Here is a 19938-nt window from a genome sequence, read left to right on the forward strand (position 1 = left end):
GTTTCAACTTTCGGGCTGACATAAGCTACACTGTCTGACTAGTAGACAATAGTGCTTGCTTTCATTCTTGGTGAAAAAAATAATGTAACCAGTGAGCACTTGTGGCACTGCTTCCACACTTTATCGAGGAGGTGTTTCTGCATCTTGTGCAGGCATGCTCATACTGCTACGAAACAGTTATTCCCATTGACCAAGAGCAGGTCTATCATGTTTGAAAAGAGGATGAGGACGACATCGATGTAACCTTACATGGACTGTTTGTTCTGGGCAGTGCTACATGCACATGCACTCGTAGATACACCTGTATATAGTCATTCCTACGCCTCTTTCTATGTAACGTATGGTGGAGGTCTGCATTCCCTGTCCTTGGCACAGTACAGCAGACGCTCCCTCAAGGTTTTTTCATCATGGCATCTGGTGATTCGACTTCATTCACACCATCCACCCCAGCTATGACTTACTTTCCTGTCCTCCATGTGTCCCATGGTCACTTATTCTGCATGAAGTGCTTGTGGAAAGCAAGATGACACAGTGTCTATCATGTGAATTCATTGCAATAGGAAGCTAATAAATATTCTAACTGCATGCTAGAACAGGTGCTCACATGGGCTAAGCACTCTAATTCAGTAATTGGCAGCTATGTCGTGTAAGGGCATGTATTAGGCTTGTGCGAATACTGCTTTTTTGGTTCGAAGCGAATAGTAATTCTCGAATAATTTCGAAGCGAATACTTCGAATAGTAGCAAGTAAAGAAAAGAAAAAAACGGCAGAGGGCTATGGTCTGCGATTTATTCAAGGAAAGTAAACAACTTGATTATTTACGAAAATCAACAAATTTTCGTGCAAAAACACTAGCTGTTCCACATGTTGGGGTTTGAGGTGCTCCCTTCTGCAGCTTACAATGGCTCCTGCAGTCGAAAAAAGCCTTTCACTTCTTGTCTGCGTGGCTGGTATCGAAAGATACCTACAGGCAGCTGCAACCAGGGTTGGGTAAAGGTGGCAGCCCTTGCTTTTCCACCACGCAAGGGGGTCTTCAGACCGGGAAAGAAGGGGGGCCTTCAAGTACCCAGCAACCTCATCTGAGATTGTACGGCTTGATTGATGATGTGCACGCGAGCTGAAGTTTGTAAAAGCACTCTACACAGAGTCCCCTGATGGGTCTGCAGAGCAGGTGCTGTTCACACTTGTTGCTGTACCACGTTGATCAACTGGCACAGTCTCTTCTGCTGCCGTTGTGAGTAGAGTGATGCCCATTGCTTTGCGGGTCTTTCAGCATAACAGACATCTTTGTATCTAGGATCGACCAACATTGCCAATGCAGGAAGGCGTGACATCTTGATATCAGGGAACCTCGTCTTGATGCTACGCAAAAGGCTTGAGGCAAGCAATGCTGCCTCACCACCTTCGGAAACATGTTCAGCTAGAACCACCTCGGTACACTGCAACCGGGGAATGACTTGTGACAGCGTGGGATATCCGTCCCCAGACAGTTCAGTTGTGGTGTGGTCAAGTGGCTTCAAGACTTGCAGTGCTGCATTCATAAGCTTCCACTCACTTGCGTTCATGTTTGGAACTGCGTCAGATTCTGAAAGTTCTACAGTGATGACCGTACGGAGCTTCACGAGCCTGGCCATCATGGCATGCTCACTGTTCCATCGCGTCGGGACATCTTGTATAACCTCGAGAGCATGTTTCTCTGAATTTTCTGAAGCCGTCGGGCCTTGACACTCTGTTTGTATTTAGCCACAATTGCTCTGGCCTTAGCACAGAGCTGCAAAAATGCTGACACTTCTCATTTGGCATCACTGACACACAACTGAAGGGTGTGTCCGAAACACTGCCCACCACTCCAGGACGACCGCGCTACTGCAGAAGTAAAGTTCCTTTTATTATCTGTAACGACGAAGATCGACACAGTATTGTGGGCTGGACTTACACAAACGTAGCTGTCATTTGCCCGCGATGTCCAACCATCAGTTGTGATTGAAAGAGACTCCACTCCACTTGCAAAAATGTCCCCGAGCTTCTTTTTCACCTTCTCTTTGCTTGATGCGTAGAGGTCCGGAATAATGGCTCTCGAGAATGTTGTCCGAGACGGCACGGCATAATCCGGCATAGTGAACTTCATGTCGAGGAAACCCGGTTCTTCGACAATGTTGTAGGGGTGCATACCATGAGCTACGAAGTGAGCTATCATTTTTGTCATCTGTTGGGCTTTTGAGGCCGACGCATTCATTTTTGGCTTGAAACTGTCGGCTATGGATGGCTGTTGATGACTTGCGTTGCTTGACCCCTTGAGCTTGGATGGCCTTTCGCACGCGTCCCGCTTCTCTTGGTAGTCCTTGTGCAAGTCCGGGTGCCTCCTTAAATGCGTTGCTAGGGCTGTTGTAGTACTTGTCGGGGTCTTCAGGACTGCCTTGCATTTAAGACACCGAGCTTCGGTTCCCGGTGGAATCTTTACAAAAAAGTTCAAAATCGCATTGCTGGCTGCATGCAAGTCCCCCATGGTGCTCTCTTGAGTGGTCCAAGGCGGCTGGAATCGACCAAATGCCGCCGCGGCAGAGACAGAGTCGCCCACTAAACGCAATTGACCACACCACCACGCCAACGAGATGAGTTTTTGTATGCCTTTGTTCTGAGTATAGTTCTGTTTTCCTGGCTTGGTTTGGATTGGATTGGATTGGAAAAAGTATTACTGAATCCAAAACGGAAACTTCTGAAAATGCTTTCTCCCTGCCGCGTGTGGCTATTCGTTCCGAGCCGAATACTTCGAAATTTCCGAATAACAAAATTCCAATCGAAGCGAATATCAAATAGTGCATTATTCGTTCAACTGTTCAAAAATATCGAATATTCGCACAAGCCTAGCATGTATCTTCATGAAGAGAATGTGACGGTGAACATGTTATTTGGTGAAGCGCTTCAAAATTCCGAAACATCTTACTACTTGTATCCCTAAAATTCTTCCCAAAGAACGTTCAATAAAAGGACATCTGGAACCTGCAGGTCTTCAGGTATAAAACACATATTCATGCTATGAGCAGCTTAGGGCTCCTTTAAAAGTTTTTTTGATCGGCGCTCAATGTTATGAAACATTCAAGGCAATTATAGTGGAAACAAGCATAAGATTCACAATAATCCTGTGTAAAATCATGAGTAAACCAAGAGAATAAAAAGCCTGCACAATTTTCAGCATAAAGATTAAACACTCAGGTATGCAGTTAAAGCTAAATAAAAAACTGCAGTGGCGTTTTAAGATTTACTGCTACTATGAAGCTGGAATTACACGCAAGTAACAAGAGAAACAAACTGCAGTGAAGCAGCACCCACCAACAAGGAGTGCCACAAGAAAGTTGGTAACACGCTGCTCCTTGACACCAATAATGTGTGGCGACTCGCCAGGTGCATGAGTACGGCTCATGACAGTGAGTGAGGCAAGGTGTGACACAGAGCGCACTGTGGCTGCACACATCCAAGGAGCACCGATGATGGCACAACCCAGCTCCATGCAGCAGATGAGCAGGAGGTCCAGGTGGAAGCCAGAGCCCTTTTGCAGCTTGCGCTCCTTCTTGCTCAGGATCAGCCTGCACCAAAGGCAGAGTAGTTAGGAGCTTTAACTTCACATACCCTAAACATCCTTTATAAGCATTACTTAGGGGACATGATGAGGACAACAAAATGAACATAGCACATGGGAATGCATTTCAAAAAGCAAACAGACGCAAGGTAGGCATGCCCTGATCCAATGAAAGTACAACTCGTTAAGGGAAATATGAGAATAAAAATAAAATTAAAGGTACATAATGAAAGTAAAACAGAGCACTCCGAATTTAAGAAATAATAAAGTTGCAGTTTCACCTAAAGGGCAAAGCAGTGTCAGTGACAGCTAGGTTTAGCATTGCACACGATCTCCTTAGACGGTGTTCAAAGGATATGCACGGGTGACACGTTGGCACTACACAGCACATCAGGCAACTACTGTGGCACAGCAGAAGCAGCACCCTGGCAGCTATCAGCTGTCGCTCAAGGCTGACGTGATGCGGAGCACTGCCAGAAGCATTACAGGTAGTGCGCCTTGATGGTGGATGAGATGAGACTGATGGAAAATCATTGGCATTAGTCAGTGCTCCATGAAGTATTAGACAATTTTAGCTTGACGTTTACTGTCTATTTCAGCTGTGAGCAGCATATGCTCACAGCTGATCAGCAGGAATGCTAGTGTGCATGTGCACAACACTCATGCCAGCAGCGAAGGTAGAATGCTGCCCCAACTTTGCTACCGAGCTGGATGACCGGAGCACAATGGTGCATCCACTTAACTTCCGTCGTTTTTGCAGCCATGTAGCTAGAACCGTTGAAGACCTAATGCCCATATCTAACAAGACACCAGCCTTTTCACCATAACTCCATGCCCTCGCATGGCTCACTCTCACTCTCACACCTGTGGCAGATTATGCGCTGTCGATATTAGGATATCGCAGCAGTGGCACTGAAGCTATGGCATGAATGCGTCTTGAGTTTCAGTATTATTCCTATCACAATAATAAAATAATATCGTCAGACTTCAGCTATATTTCCAGCTCTGAACTCATTTACTATGACAGCAGCAGGCTCTCGCAGCGGATAACCCCATTTTTTCTATCTTTGTAATGCACACGTCACTCTAGTCCACTATAGTGTTACATCTTGTGGCCATCGAAATACACGCACAAACACCATCATTCTCAGAGTTTTTGTACTGCGCAATACCCAGCACGAATTACCAAGCACCAAGGCAGAGCAATGCTTAGTGCAATGTTTAGCATGGTCAGCTCCCAAGTGCACATTGTTGCAAAGATACGAGTTCAAATCTCAGTGGCGGTGGTTGGCAAAGATTTGCTTATCTTCTCCCTTTGGTGAGGGTGATGCTGAGGAGGTGGCCTGATGATAACAATGACATGGGGCCTCTTCGATTATCAGTCCCTGACAGTCCCAGACTGCTTGGGACTGCTGTCCTGCATTTGATTTTCTCGAACAGCTTTGGAAGCTCTGCCCACCAGTCTGAGAGCTGCCAGAATCACGTTCATTTTTCATGGGTCGGAAGTCGTGGACTGTATGCGGACTCTTGGAGCTGTCAGCAGATTTTTGCTTGGACAAGCCCAAGTAGCTAGCAGACGATGGCTGTCTTAAAAAGATGCACACATCGTTTAACGCCATGTTGTGGATGATGCCTTGTGCGTCTGCATACTTTGCGCATTCCACACGGCAAATAAAGTGCACTCAGCTATCACTTTTGTTACATCGATGCCGTCATGCGACTTTTTCATGAGCAGTCTAATTGCTGCAGCTTATTCTTCGTGTTTTTTAAAGAGAGAAGCAGAGCGATCGAGCACACATGCTTGCTTTTCTTGATGTGTTTCTGGAAATCTGTCCTGCTCATTGCTATATGCGTAGCAAACAGGTAGATTTCACTTTTCAGATTAGTGAAACTGGTGTGCGTGGAATCATATCATATTGCATGTGGCTATTTCACATCAGTAGCTGGGGTGGTATACAATCCGAGCTTTGCCGATTACTGCTGACATATATGTCGATCCTTTCTGTTGCCAAGTTTGAGCGTTTGCTTTTTGACATGAAGAATTAGTAGACAGTGTATGTGCGCTCTGTGCTAGACTCTTGTCGGGCCCTTAGTAGATGGTCTCACAAGCTTTGAGGGTATCGGCGGGTGCTTTCTGTGTGAACAGTGATGTGGCAAGGCCACGATTTTGCTTATGCCGCGCGTGAATTCCACTTAAATTTTGCAGGCAATGAGCTAGCTTAGTTAGAGGACTTAAGGGGCACAAAAAGCGAGAGCGCAACGTAAACTGCGCTCTATAAACACGTTTATGGTTGTGTTTAAGAGTGTGTCAGTCACGTGATCAAGCTTTATGGCTGTGTTGGTGATGTGGCCTCTGAGACTACACCATTTTGGAGGCCACGCTAATGAATTCGCTTGGTAGGGGGCTGTCTACGAGTAGGTAAGAGCAGATGACGGCAGCCAGGAGAGTGACTTCCAGTCATGATGCTTTCAAACGAAACCTCGAACAATTTCCGACAGCTGGACCATGCTACTGTGACATGCTCTTCTGTCAGGACTAGTCAAGACCGAAAGTCGCAGGCGGTTTGCAGATAGTCCAGGAGTGCATAATCAAAGAGGCCCATGATCGTGAGCATAATGAAAGGTTGAACTGATAAATGGACAGATACAGGAAACTCAGTTTCGACAGATTTAAATGCTGTCACAGTATAGGGCTAAGGACACAGGTGGTGTAGGTGTACTATATGTCCAAACGCTCTTTAAAGGGCCCCTCACCAGGCCCCATAGCAAATTTTGGTTATACGCTGGAAGTTGTATACGTGCTCTCTAAAAGCGTTCAACCACAAGAATTTTTCAAATTGGCTCATTAATTGCCGAGATGGAAATATCTCAGTGCCGTGAACCCATGATTTCAGGAGGCGAGTGCCACTTCGAAGAGAGACACTCTCTCCACTTGCCCCGTCTAGCCTCCGCGAGCGAAATTCCTTCCACATGTTCTCCCATACCGTACCTCAAGGATCGTGCGACACAAACAAAACGGGCTCCGCCTTCGTTTTTTTTTCTCCTCACTTTTTTGCTGCGTGGCGCACTTCTGCAGATGGTGTCGCGTGCGAGCAGTTGCATTTGTCGTGTTTCATGCAGCGCACGATTGTGCGCACTGTGCACGAGGACACCTGCCTAGCGGTATAAGTCAGTGCTACATGAACACCGAGGCAGACAGACACAAGCGGATCACAGAGCATGATCGCACGCTGGAACACGGTAGAAAATGGTGCCTCTTCCTCTTCACAATGACACACTCTCTCTCTCTCTCCCACGTCGTGCAGTTGCATGCGCTGGAACTGAAACTATGCCATTTTCTACCGTGTTCCATGGGAGCAAGCAGACGAAATGGAAGTACATCTCTCTTTCTGCGGTGCAAAGTAAAACAAATACATAAAGACATTCAGTTTGTGTGTTTTATTATTTCTCTAAATCTTAATTCATCTATCTGTGCAACAGATTACACAAATAACAGATGTTGCCTTGAATAATTATCGAAGTCACGAGTCACTAAGATCTATGTCATAGCAAAGGCACGTGTACCTAGGCGCACTAGCACGTATAAGCTATCCCTCCGGCTTGGAGTGCAGCACCCGCAAAGAGAAGGGTAAATGGCATTCGGTTTGAAATTTCTGCTCTTTTAGCGGCGCATAGCAATGTAATACTTAGCAGACACAATCATTAGCGTGCATTGTATGCATGACGCTTGTCAGCTCAAAATGGCCAGACCTGGTGAGGGGCCCTTTAAGCATGGATATTAAAGAAAAAGTTTCTTTTTAATGAATGTGTCATAATTACTTTCAAACACAATATCGCACGACAATTAATGCCAAGAATAGATGGTATGAAGGAGTGGCAAGTGATAGGTTATTGTGGGCAAGAATGGTTTGAACCTTAAAAAAGAGTCAGTCTAGTAAAGGAAAAATGTGAACAGGGCTTGCCATGAGCGCAGTGACAGTCACTTCAGAGAAAATAACTTGCCCTTGTCAAATGTGTTGGTTTAACCACAATGCATTATCCCATAAATTCAGTGATGTCTGTTTTTCATGCAACAAGGTTGGTATTCACTCGATGCAATTAAAAACATGGAGATCGAGAGCCATGCTTATTCTGAAACGTCTACTGTGTTCCTCCATCGTGTGTGCCTATTTCTGGCTTTTTTCATCTTCTGGCATTTATTATATCACGAATTCCACACAATTTTTTTGCACTACTGTTCTTGCACCATGCTCTCGTTATCAACATCGCACTACAATATGTTGGGGGGAAAAAAGCAGCAAGATTGTTTCATACTTTGCTATTTGAACTTTACTGTAAATGTGTTACCTCTGCATATTGAGAAGTGTGACTCAGGATGGTGTACAGACTTCATTAGGGCAGTTTCAACTATTATATTGTTCACTGAAATCATCAGCCATAGCAGGTATAGAAAATTTCTAATGTGCAGCTATGAAAAAAAATTGTGGCAGAATCCATCTCACGATGACTCTTGACGATAATTCGTTAGCACTGAATCAATATAGCGACACAACGTATTGCCATTGTCAAAACGAGTTATGTATGAAGTGCATACTGTAGTGGGATTTCTCTTTCGCGCTTGCCCAATAACACACAGTGCCATCCAGCACCCTCGCTGTTAAGCCTGTGCGTGGCCTCTGAAATACATAGTGCGCCAGTGCGTGCTAATGCTGAGAAACAAGTCATGCAGCAACCAGGCTCCTCTCTCACGCTTCTTTCTAGATGCACTGCGCCATCAAGTGGAAATGCCGAGAAGTTCGCACGTGGCCTCCGAGACGAGAAACATGGCGCTCCGGTGACTGCTAACAATGAGAATTGTTCCCTCACTTGCAGCACGCTCAGTTGCACGTACTCAGTGAGCCAAATTGTCGAGAAGCTCATTGAAGAGCGCCACATACCCAGTGTACTCATGGCGCAGCTTGCGAAAGCGTTATCATGAAAGGTGTTCACTGAAAAGTGGCGCATACCCAGTGCACTTGTGGTGCAGCCTGCTAATGCGTAGGGTTGCTGTCCTTGAGGAACCCTTATGACGTGGGTTCAATTGCACACAGCATTGAAGAAATTTTAGGGATATTTTTCATCACTGTAAGGTGGCACATTCCCAGTGGCACATGCCTAGTTGCCCAAGTTGGCGCCAAAGACGTTCATTGAGGAGTGGCACTTACCCACTGACCCAATTTCGCATCAAAGAGGCTCACTGAAGACCAGCACAGACCGCATGGCACATACCCAGTGCTACCAGTCGGCATCAAAGAGTTTCTTACCAAATTAGTATGTCAGCTCATACTACAGCTCAGTTCTAGTTTATGACGGTCAGGAAAATATATATTGTTTTATTAACTTCCCCCTTTCCCTTCATTTATCTGCCGTCTGCGCAAATGCATGCAGGCGGGTCATTACACCTTCACGTCCACTGTGTAAGCTAGTCTTGTGATGGTTCACTCGAAGCTACACAAAAGAGACCGATGTTGTTGGAAACGAGAAGCTGCCGTACGGTGTGTCGCAAAGATACAGGCCCTGAACAACTTTGTTGCCATCCCATGCACTTGCTTTCATTCGTGAGGCAGCTTGTCAGCCTTTGTTGTGCAGCAGTTGCAAATAGAGGTGCGTTTATTTGGCATTGTCAATTGGGCCTAATGGCCTAGGCAGTGTGGCCGCCACTGGCTGATGTGGTAATGGGCCACAAGCCGTCATGGAATGCTTCATGCTAATATTTTCATACAGATGGCTCATCAGCGACTGGTCCTGAGATCACGCTTGCAGGTTAGACTGATGGCTGTTGAAGTAGCGTGAAATTCGTCACCGCGTATCCATCACAATCTGCATGCCTATAGGCAGCTAAACGGCCCGATCTTCACACACAATTTCGCACTTTACGAAATATGTGTTGCTTTTGTTGGTGTTCGCTTTGTTCACGTTGTTTTACCATTTGGATTGGCCCTGTTGACACGGATGAAGCTTGTACAGACAGAGGTGGCCCTGGTCAATGCAGCGTCATTCTGCAAATTATGGCACTTGGTCTCTGTGTGTGGGATCCCCGCATCGGGTCAACATCAGGGAGCACTTGTAGTGACAAAGTCCGCTACCGCGCCAGCCGGGGTGGCTTGTCCACGTTACACGCAGTGCTCCGTTTGTGATAAGGATGAAGTGAAACACTTACCTGGCCAGCATTGAGCATGAAAGGCTTTGCGGCGCATGCAACATGTGGCACTACGCGGGTCTCTACACCAAATATATTGAATATTCGAAAAATCGCATAGTAGATATTTGTCATATCATAAGAAGCCAACAAACACTGACACCAAGAACAACATAGGGGAAATTACTTGTGCTTAATAAATGAAACAATGAAATGATAAATTAATGGAAATGAAAGTGGTGGGGAACGATCCCACAACCTTCGCATTTCGCGTGCGATGCTCTACCAATTGAGCTACCACGGCGCCATTTCCCCATCCACTTTCTTGGGCATTTAGGTTTGCTAGTAGAAACCTGAGAGTGTTAGCCAACACCACCACTCACAGACCTTGGCGGCGGACGTGGAACATCCTTTCTGCCGCAGGCATCACGAGAACGTATATTTTTGGGTGAAGGCAACCGGTCAATAAACCCACACATGCTACCTGAAGGCATCAATGTTGCCGGATTCAGGACTCTCGTTGTAATAAACGAGAAGAAAGGGGGTTAACCGAGGGGCCTGATTTTTTATTAGTGATATTATAAGAAGCCAAAAAACACAAGTAATTTCCCCTATGATGTCCTTGGTGTCAGTGTTTGTTGGCTTCTTATGATATGACTAATAAAAAATCAGGCCCCTCGGTTAAGCCCCTTTCTTCTTGTTTATAGTAGATATTTGATTAATAAATTGAATTATTCGTATGTCCACTATTCGATTCGATTGTGATTCAAGTATTAGCACACCCCTACTTTGAACCATTATTTTTAACATTAGCAGTAAAGTACATGTTAAAAAAGATAGAGAAAGAGAGTGAGCAAAGTGGCTATGTTATTGAGATGTAATGATGAATTTGAATCTAGAGTTCGCTCTATAAGTTCAAGATGTACACACAAGCAGCATAGTTACTGATCACACATGTGAAAAGCTGCCTAAATATCAGGTTCAGCCATCTTGTCTATTAAAGATTTCTTGGTAAAACAGAGGCTTTTTTATAGGTAACTGGATGTTCCACACCAAAAATTGTTTTCTTGTGTGTGAAAATACAATTTGAAAATTTTATGAGCACTGATAGAAAAGGCTGAAAGGAACGACAGATCTAGTATAGCCTGCAACAACTTACTCGCAGATTTCAATCTCGAGGAACATGAGTATGAAGACCAGCACAGCACCAAGTGCAGCCACAAAAATGTGCCACCAAATGAATGGTCGTGTTGAGCTGATTGGAGAAACAAACCAACCACGTCCTTCAATGCTGGTGCTGAGTCCATTGGGAACCTTCAGCTTCTGCAATGTTGAATGGCAAGATGGATGTGAACTCCACTGTTTTTTAAGTCCTCTGATGCAGCCTAACTTCCAAAGCTGCTACAGACAGTACACCTACTTATTCAAGCAATTTGACAGCACTTGCTGGCAAAAACAGAATACTACATGTTGTACAAAAATAAACCAAAGCAGATTTAGAACCTTAACAAAACCTTACAAGCAATGCTAAATTCACAGCAGATTTCTGGGGTTAAGTAACCAAGAGCCACAGGAAACAATGATACTAAAACAAGCTACCATAGAATGTGCTAAAAACAGTGGCAAATATACGTCACCTATGATGAGTGGTCACCTTAGTGACCAACTTTTGCATGAACTCTATGCAAAGTAAACCAGATAAGTCAGACCCAAATATAACGAACTACAGTACAGTGAACAATGCTCCATATTGAACACGGAAAACACACATTTGTGCAGAGTAAGCTGCTTATTACAGTGTGAAAACGGAATGTATAAAACTACAAGCATATATGACCTGCGTCATAAAGTTGCCCACAAGTGGCGTTAAACGATGGCAAGCATGGGTCTCTGTTCTCTTTAAACATGTCTTTTGAGCATGCCTCTTTTTTGGGCATGGTTGAACATTTATTCGATATTCTTTATTAGGTTGTTTGTTTGCTTAAGAGGAAGCTTTAGCTCGGGTGCTCCTATCTAAATACATGTAAAAGGAGAATTTGTTTTTCTCTGCAAACCACTGCACCAGATTTGACGAGGTTTGTTGCGTTTAAAAGAGAAACCTAAAACCTAGTGACTGTTGGTTTGTAATTTTTGATTTAGATCGTCAATTATTTATTACCAATTGAAAAAAATGGAAAATTTTCAGAAAACAAAACTATCAAGTTTACAACTATGTAACTTAGCAAGGAAAAATGATAGCATAATTCAGTGAATTTCATCTGATAGCGCATCTAAAGCGGACAAAATTGATATGTTACAAATGAATCTCCAAAAATTTAGTAATATGGAAATACAGCTTTTGCGGAACCCTTGTACACAACGTAACAAATTCACGTAAAATATAAAATGACATCAAATTTGTCTGTCAATGATCTGGTGGATGCTGTTTGCAGAACTGCAATATCTGTTCTTGATGCAGAGCTATTAATTTACATATATCGTGCTTCCATTTTTTTTCAAACTTTCGAATTTTTGAAAATCTTTTTAGAAAAATTCAGGCCCTAAATTGAAATTCTGCTTCCAACAGTCACTAGAATTTACCTTATTCTCTCAAATGCAACAAATTTCCTTAAAATTGGTCCAGGGGTTATCTCAGAAAAGTGTTTTTGTGTTTTACATGTATTTGAATAGGCCACGTCGGAGTTGGGCCCGAGCTAAAGCTTCCTCTTAAGGTCAGTAAGGTAATAAAGCGTAGTTGTGCAGTTGTTTACTGCTTTTAGATGCAGTGACTGCAAAGTACGATTCATTGTGCTGTCACGCAGACCAAATAGAACACATAAGCGAAGGGGACAGACAATGGCACTACTCACAACTGACAGACTTCATTAAAACAACACAAAAAGTAGTTCAAAACAGCCATCATGCATGCTTGAAAACCCTGACAAAGAATGACAGTGGGTACCTGAAAGCAACACTAGTCACGTGCCTTCCAAAAGAGCCCATCGCTTTGGCAGACAGAGTAACTAAATAACAACTGACACAGACATCAGAGTTCTTGAAGATACAGTAAGTTTCCATACCTTCTCAGGTATACTTTCATCTGAGCCGGAACAAGGTATCTGTATTGTCGAACAGCAGCACACAGAAAAAGATACCCGAAGTGTTGTGGAAGCTTACCATAGCTTCAAGAAATTGGATGACTGTGTCAGTTGTTCATCACTTCCTCTGGCTGGCAAGGAGGTAGACCTTTTGGAAGGCACATAACTGGTATTGCTTTCTGCTCCCTCTCCATTATTCCTTGCCTAGGTTTTTGAGCATGCATGAGGGTGGTTTATAAAAATAATTTTTTTTTGCCATTTTAATAAAGTATTTCAGTTGCCAGTAGCACCACTGTCCACATCCTTCTGTTGTGTGTTCTGCTTGGTGTCCATTATACCATGATGAATCTTTACCAACTAGCCCAAATTTCAATTCTTTTTTAGAAAGTACAAGCCATGCACATGTTTAACATACAGATGACACAGCCTTACTTTGGCAGCTTTTACCCAACTAGACTGTGGTGATTCAAAATAGAAAGTGTCATGGCACAAAACATAACAAGGCTCACACAACAGAGCTCCTCAAGGTTAGCATGAACAGTTCACCTAAGCCATGACCACTTGTTATTGAGAAGTTCAAGATGTCCACAACCAAGTTGTCTACGTGAATCACTGGATCATTCAGGTTTGTTGCAAATGGTTAGGGTACGTAGAATTACCAGACACATCAAACTATGTAAGCGCATTAAGGAATTCGATAAAACCAGGTTTAATTGTATTGCAGCTCATGTACAATTATGAAATTCTGGCTTAGAAAAAGCTCTGGCTTTCAGGTGAATCAACCCATAAAAATAGAGAGGAAATAGAAATAAATATATTGTAGACTGGCATACTTGTGGAAAGCAACATGCCAACATTCAAGAGCACCGCAAATTTGATATGTTATGAAGTCAAAAAAATTATTGTCAGCACATGGAAAATGACTATATGCGACAGGCTACATCATCATGAACTCCCACTGGCCACAAAATCAAGCATACATTTTGGGCTCTTTTGGCCTGCTTAATGCTAAAGCACACGATGTCATATAAAAGTTGTTTGTATAACAAAATTAAGATAATTTATTTCAAAGTTTAGGCTTCACCACATAGTTTCATTAATATAATATAGGCGCACGTACTCATAGGACTAGATCATTTTGAAGGATAAACTCTTTCCATATTGAGTCATATTGAGACAGCATAAAAGATGTGTGGTTCATACAGTGGTGTATGAATATCCTAGGTGGCAGATTTCTGGTAAGTTTATATACAGGGTGACCCAGCTAACCTTAGCCACAGTTTAAAAATATGTGAATGCCACATAGCTGGACAGAACCAAGGCAATTTTTGCTGTCGCTTGGAGAGACTAAAATTATTATTTTTTCATTCAGCCTAATCAAATAACTAGTCCTAACTAATTAATCAGCTCCTCGAATATTATAATTAGATTAAACATGTCAATGGGAAAATTTTAGAGCGCCATGAAAATCTCCCAATACAGCTTTCTGTTGCTCAATACGTGCTACATAAAAGAGTTTTTTTTTCCAGCCTAAAAGAAGCCCACAAATGCATGCAACATTGTCGCATGACTGGCCGCTTGAGGCACTTTGCGTGCACTCGGGGGCTTCTTTCACGCTTGGAAACACACTTTTATGCAGAATGCATTGAGCCACAGAAAGCTGTATTGGGAGTTTTGGGAGAAACTCTGGCTATAAAGTTAGCTGGGACACCCTGTATAACAATAACCAGTTATAATATGTTGGGAACTTGGGAACAGAGCAAAACGATGGGACAAGTAAGACAACACAAGGACGCATAGTCTTTCTTGTCCTATCGTTTTGAGCTGTTCTCGAGTTACCAACAATGTACCAAACAAGCTATATTTTCAACCCTTCTGCAGTTGTAACAATTGAATTTTCAAATTTTGTTAACATTGTTATTAGTGGATCACACTGCATTAATAAAGTAATAATAGTATGGAAACCAGGCTTATCCAGATTATTGATTTTGTGGTCTGGTGAGGTGCCAAGGCAAGCTTAGTGTTGTGTATAGTGATCTTCCAAAATAATTTTTGGTGGTAGAAAATTTACATGGTAGGAGTGAGTGCACATGTACATGTGTAAGTACTAGTACAAAGGTCACCTGAATGTTGTAGGTTAAGATCCTATTGGAAGCATACTTTTTCTTCCACTTGAAATCTTTTTAAACGTATCACAAATATGACGTTGCAAAAATTCTAAACAAATACTAGTAGCCCATTTTCAATTTCTCCATAAACAATTTAGCAGCTTGCTACTCTATATACTGGTCTTTAAAGGTGCTATAAGAAATCTGAAGTAAATATGGAATATAGTTACCCCTTGATGTTGGTTATGAATATATTCACATAGCAATTGTTGTGAAAATGTAACTGAATGCACACCTAATCCTTAGGAGACATGGTAAAAACTTAATTTCTATACATTGAAAACTACAACTCATGCTTGTGGTTAACTAGTGAAAATGCAATGCAGGCAATGAGTAAATATTACTGCACAGTGGCAATTCTTACTTGAGAATACGTGTTTGGAACAAAAAAGTCCAAGGTAACAATTGCAATAATGGCAATAGGAATACCAAAGTCTCCAAGAGCCCTTCTTGCCTGCAAGAAAAAGAAAGGTAAATAATTCCAGTTTACCTGCACAGGTAGCTTTCCCACATGTTGTAAGAATACTTACATTTCTCCCAAGGAAACTGCTGTTACGAAACTTCCTCAGAAAATCTGCTAAGAAGAACGTAGAGAACATCAAAATCAATGACAGCAATGCAGTGTTCGGTTGACGTGTTCGTTCTATGATTTCAAATTCTGGATAGAGCTTTCCACTCCAGTTAGCAGCAAACACATCAGTCCAGTTTGCAGCAGACAAGTCAGTCCAGTTTGCAGAAGATATGTCAGTCCAGTTTCCAGCAGAAATATTGTTTGGAAGGTAGGCCTCAGGGGAGCTATCACAGTAGTCACTTGCTTTAAGCAAAGGATGAGTAACAAAGATCTGTAAAGAAGAAATCAATAGGTCTTTGTGACAAACAGCAGCAAAATGAATATTTGCAAATGTCACATGGAATTTTTACAGCTTTGGTGCATGGAAGGCATGCACTATATGTGCACCATACATGGTACTGGCACATTATTTAGTGGCCACGAATCAGGGTGTATACAAGATGCTATGTTCAATTCAAAATGTAATATAACATTTCATTTTAAAATATGTGTTTCCTTAACTTGTAAGTTCCCTGTGCCCTATCAACTTCAGTATATACACATTTGACCTGTTCTGTCCAGACAAACCAGCTAAGCAATAAAAATTACGGTGAGATCTCTTTCATGATCTAAAGCAACAATGGAAGACGACAACTCTGAACAAATGACCCAGTTTATTACATTTTAACTTGGTTTGCTTAACATTGGCTGTCTAAAGCCATGTGCGACACTGCCTGTCTAATGCCATGCCGCACAGATTGGTGCACCACTGCTAGAAGGACACATTTTGCTTCTGGTTGCCAAACGCATTACCATCATACTGCGCTGCAAAAAGCTGCATTAAAGGGTCCCTAGCCCAAATTTAGTCTTTTTTGTTACCAGCGGTTCTAAAGCATCAACCAAGGAATGCGCTAACAAAATAATTTTTATAAAAAATAACCTAACAGCTAGGTTCCAAGTTTAATTAGGAGAAATTAAACTGCCCTCTGCTCACAAACATGCCACACCTTTGCAACTAGTTTCACCCTGGCATGCACCTAGCCTGCATAGGCCTTTTCGGAGACCAGTGTTACATCACAACACTTTTTCTTTTATGTTCTCAGCTACTTAGCGACTCTATACTCCTGTATGCGATTGCTCCATATACGTACCTTGTCTCCAAAGGCATCACCAACTCTCGTGCAATTTTTTATGACCAATGTCAGAGTGCTTTAGCAAATGTTGCACCGATAACTAAATCATCAACAGCAATAAACAAAGATGCCAACGATTTTGTTTAAATTTGTGGGCTCTCTGTGACATAGTGCTGACTTGATAAAAAAAAAAGAAACATTAGAAGCATGAGTTTTCGATTGACCATATGCCTTGATCGAATGGGACCAATCAGCTCCATTAAGGCCATTTGTACCATTAAGACCAACTGAAAATTTCAATAGCATATTCCACTCCAATAGGCCGGAAAAGGATCATTTTGATAATCCATTAAGTATATGATGATGATGATATGTGGTGTTTAATGGCGCAAGGGCCAGGTGTGGCCAAAGAGCGCCATGACAAGTGGTGATGTTGACGATGTATTATGGAGATGTGACTTGGCTGTAAAGTGGCCTAAAAATAGTTGCTGTAAAGTGCATAAAATCTACGTGATATAAAATTATGGCGATGACTAATGACGAATACTATGAACATTAAAATCCATCGTAAAAGAATGACATAGAATTGAAAATATATGAGATGGTAAAAATAGCTGGAGCACTGTTGCCTCGCCGGAGCCCTTGAAACACAAGGGCCTAGAGGCACGTGCTATACAAAAGATCTATCACAGCGCCATCCTCTGAAGAGAGGAGACGCTACGAACATGTGGGGCTAACAACATGCAATACAACATCTTTCAGATAACTTAGGACTGCATTGGTGTCAAATAGCGGTTCTGGGCTGAGTAACATTAATGGGTGAAGGGGAATGTGCTGCCGGTATGCTAAGGGAAAATGTTTCTTTCTTTCAGATTCGGCTTTCCGGCACTCCAGGAGGACGTGGAGGACGGTAAGCCTCTCCTCGCATCTACCGCAGGTTGGAGGGTCATTTCCGGTGAGTAGAAAATTATGGGTGCCGAATGTGTGTCCTATTCTGAGACGACAGAATAGAACATCTGTTCGGCGCGATTTTGTTACAGAGGGCCAAAATCCTAACTGTGGCTTTATCACGTGGAGCTCATTATTTGTTTCCGCGTCCCATAGGCGCTGCCAGTGGTTCCGTAGTTTCCTCCGTAAGAAGGGCTTCAGGTCTGTGACAGGAACTGCAGCGGTGGGATTAGCAGAATGCGATGCAACTGACGTGGCCATCTGGTCCACCAGATCATTACCTTCGATGCCCCTGTGACCTGGCACCCAGCATATGATGACATGCTGGTTACCTATATACGCTTTACACAGAACGGAATAGAGTTCATTAATTACCGGATTTTTGTGGTTAGAGAATGACATCAAAGACTTCACGACACTTAGGGAGTCTGTATATATAACTGATCTTTTGAGTTTTGATTTCCTTATATGCTTCACGGTTGATAATATTGCGTAGGCTTCAGCCGTAAAGATACTAGTTTCCGGATGCAGTACGCCGGATTCTGAGAAGGATGGACCGACGGCTACGTAGGACACCCCGTCGTGTGACTTCGATGCATCTGTGTAGAACTCCGTGCAGGAGTACTTGTACTGGAGTTCCCGGAAATGCATGTGTATTTCAATCTCTGGAGCATGCTTTGTGACTTGCACGAAAGATATATCGCATTCTATGAGCTGCCACTCCCAAGGAGGTAGCAGCTTGGCTGGATGCATTAGGCGAAGCTCGAGGAGTGGAACATGCATTTCTTCACTAAGCTAGCTCCCTCACACGCAGCGAGAAAGGCTGTCTTACGGAGGGACGATTGCGAAAGAGTGTAACGTATGTCATCTCGTTAACGGTATTATAACACGGATGTTGAGGATTAGAGCGGACTTTCAAAAAATATATTTGGCTGATGTATGTTCTCTGGATATGAAGTGACCACTCATTCGATTCTGCATATAAACTTTGTATGGGACTCGTTCTGAAAGCGCCCGTGGCTAAGCGGATTCCTAGATGGTGGACCGGATCTAGCATCTTTAGCGCGCTCGGGGCGGCAGAATGATAGATCACGGCACCATAATCTAATCGTGACCGAATCAGGCTCTTATAGAGATTCATTAGGCACGTCCTGTCACTACCCCACGTAGTCTGCGATAGAAGTTTCAATAGGTTCATTGTTTTCAGACATTTTTCTTTAAGATGTTTTATGTGTGGGATGAAAGTGAGTCTATTGTCAAGTATAACACCTAGAAATTTGTGTTCTTTGTTTACAGGTATCTGTTGTCCACACAGTTCTAAGCAAGGATCCGGAACCAGGCCTCTCTTTCTTGTATACAGAACACAAGAACTCTTGTGAGGATTGATTTTAAATCCATTTTTCTCTGCCCACTGTGACACCTTGTTCAAACCATGCTGTACCTGTCTCTCGCAGACTGTGAGGTTGCAGGATTTAAAACCTATTTGTATATCGTCTACGTAGACGGAATAGAAAATAGCTGGTGGTAAAGATGCACGAAGCGTGTTCATCTTTACGACAAAGAGCATGCAGCTGAGTACGCCACCCTGGGGTACCCCAGTTTCCTGTATAAATGTACGCGACAGTGCAGGACCTATTTTCACTCGAAATGTACGGTTCTCTAGGTAGCTCTCTATAGTATTTAGCATATTGCCGCGGATACCTAGCGTGGAAAGATCGCGCAGAATTCCGTACCGCCAGGTTGTGTCGTACGCTTTTTCCATATCCAGAAATACAGATAAGAAAGATTGCTTGTGCACGAAGGCATCGCGAATGCTCGCTTCGATGCGCACAAGATGGTCGGTTGTAGATCGCCCTTCCCGAAAACCACATTGAAATGGGTCAAGCATTTTACTGGACTCTAGGAGATGCACGAGACGGCGATTGATCATTTTTTCAAATACCTTACAAAGGCAACTTGTCAGGGCTATCGGGCGGTAACTTGCCACTGAGGAAGGATCTTTGCCTTGTTTCAAAACCGGGATCACAATGGCTTCTTTCCATGTAGTCGGGAAGTATCCCGCAGCCCAAATCGTGTTGAAAATTGTGACTAGTGTAACTTGGGTGTCTTTATGTAAGTTTTTGATCATTTCATACATGATTCTGTCAGATCCCGGTGCAGAGCTCTTGCATGCGCTCAAGGCAGCTCTCAACTCGGCAATGCTAAAAGGACAGTTGTATGGTTCATTCTGTTGACATTTTCTCATGAGTGGCTTACATTCTTCTATTTGTTTATATTTCAGAAAGGATTGCGAGTAATGGTTGGCAC

The 19938-nt window shown here is 43.0% G+C and overlaps 1 protein-coding gene across 5 annotated transcripts in view; it reads right to left on the reverse strand.

Moving 5' to 3' along the window:
- Ae2 (anion exchange protein Ae2) overlaps positions 1-19938 on the reverse strand; it is a 356548-nt gene that overhangs the window by 8559 nt on the left and 328051 nt on the right. For all 5 annotated transcript variants that reach the window (XM_050193754.3, XM_050193751.3, XM_072286088.1 and 2 more), the window contains 4 exons: positions 15531-15842; positions 15365-15454; positions 10915-11078; positions 3331-3584 (listed from right to left, as the gene is read on the reverse strand). In XM_050193754.3, the coding sequence (XP_050049711.1) occupies positions 3331-3584; positions 10915-11078; positions 15365-15454; positions 15531-15842 (820 nt within the window). The remainder of the gene's footprint in view (positions 1-3330; positions 3585-10914; positions 11079-15364; positions 15455-15530; positions 15843-19938) is intronic.

Source organism: Dermacentor andersoni, chromosome 1 (assembly GCF_023375885.2).
Source record: "Dermacentor andersoni chromosome 1, qqDerAnde1_hic_scaffold, whole genome shotgun sequence".
Classification (NCBI taxonomy): domain Eukaryota; kingdom Metazoa; phylum Arthropoda; class Arachnida; order Ixodida; family Ixodidae; genus Dermacentor; species Dermacentor andersoni.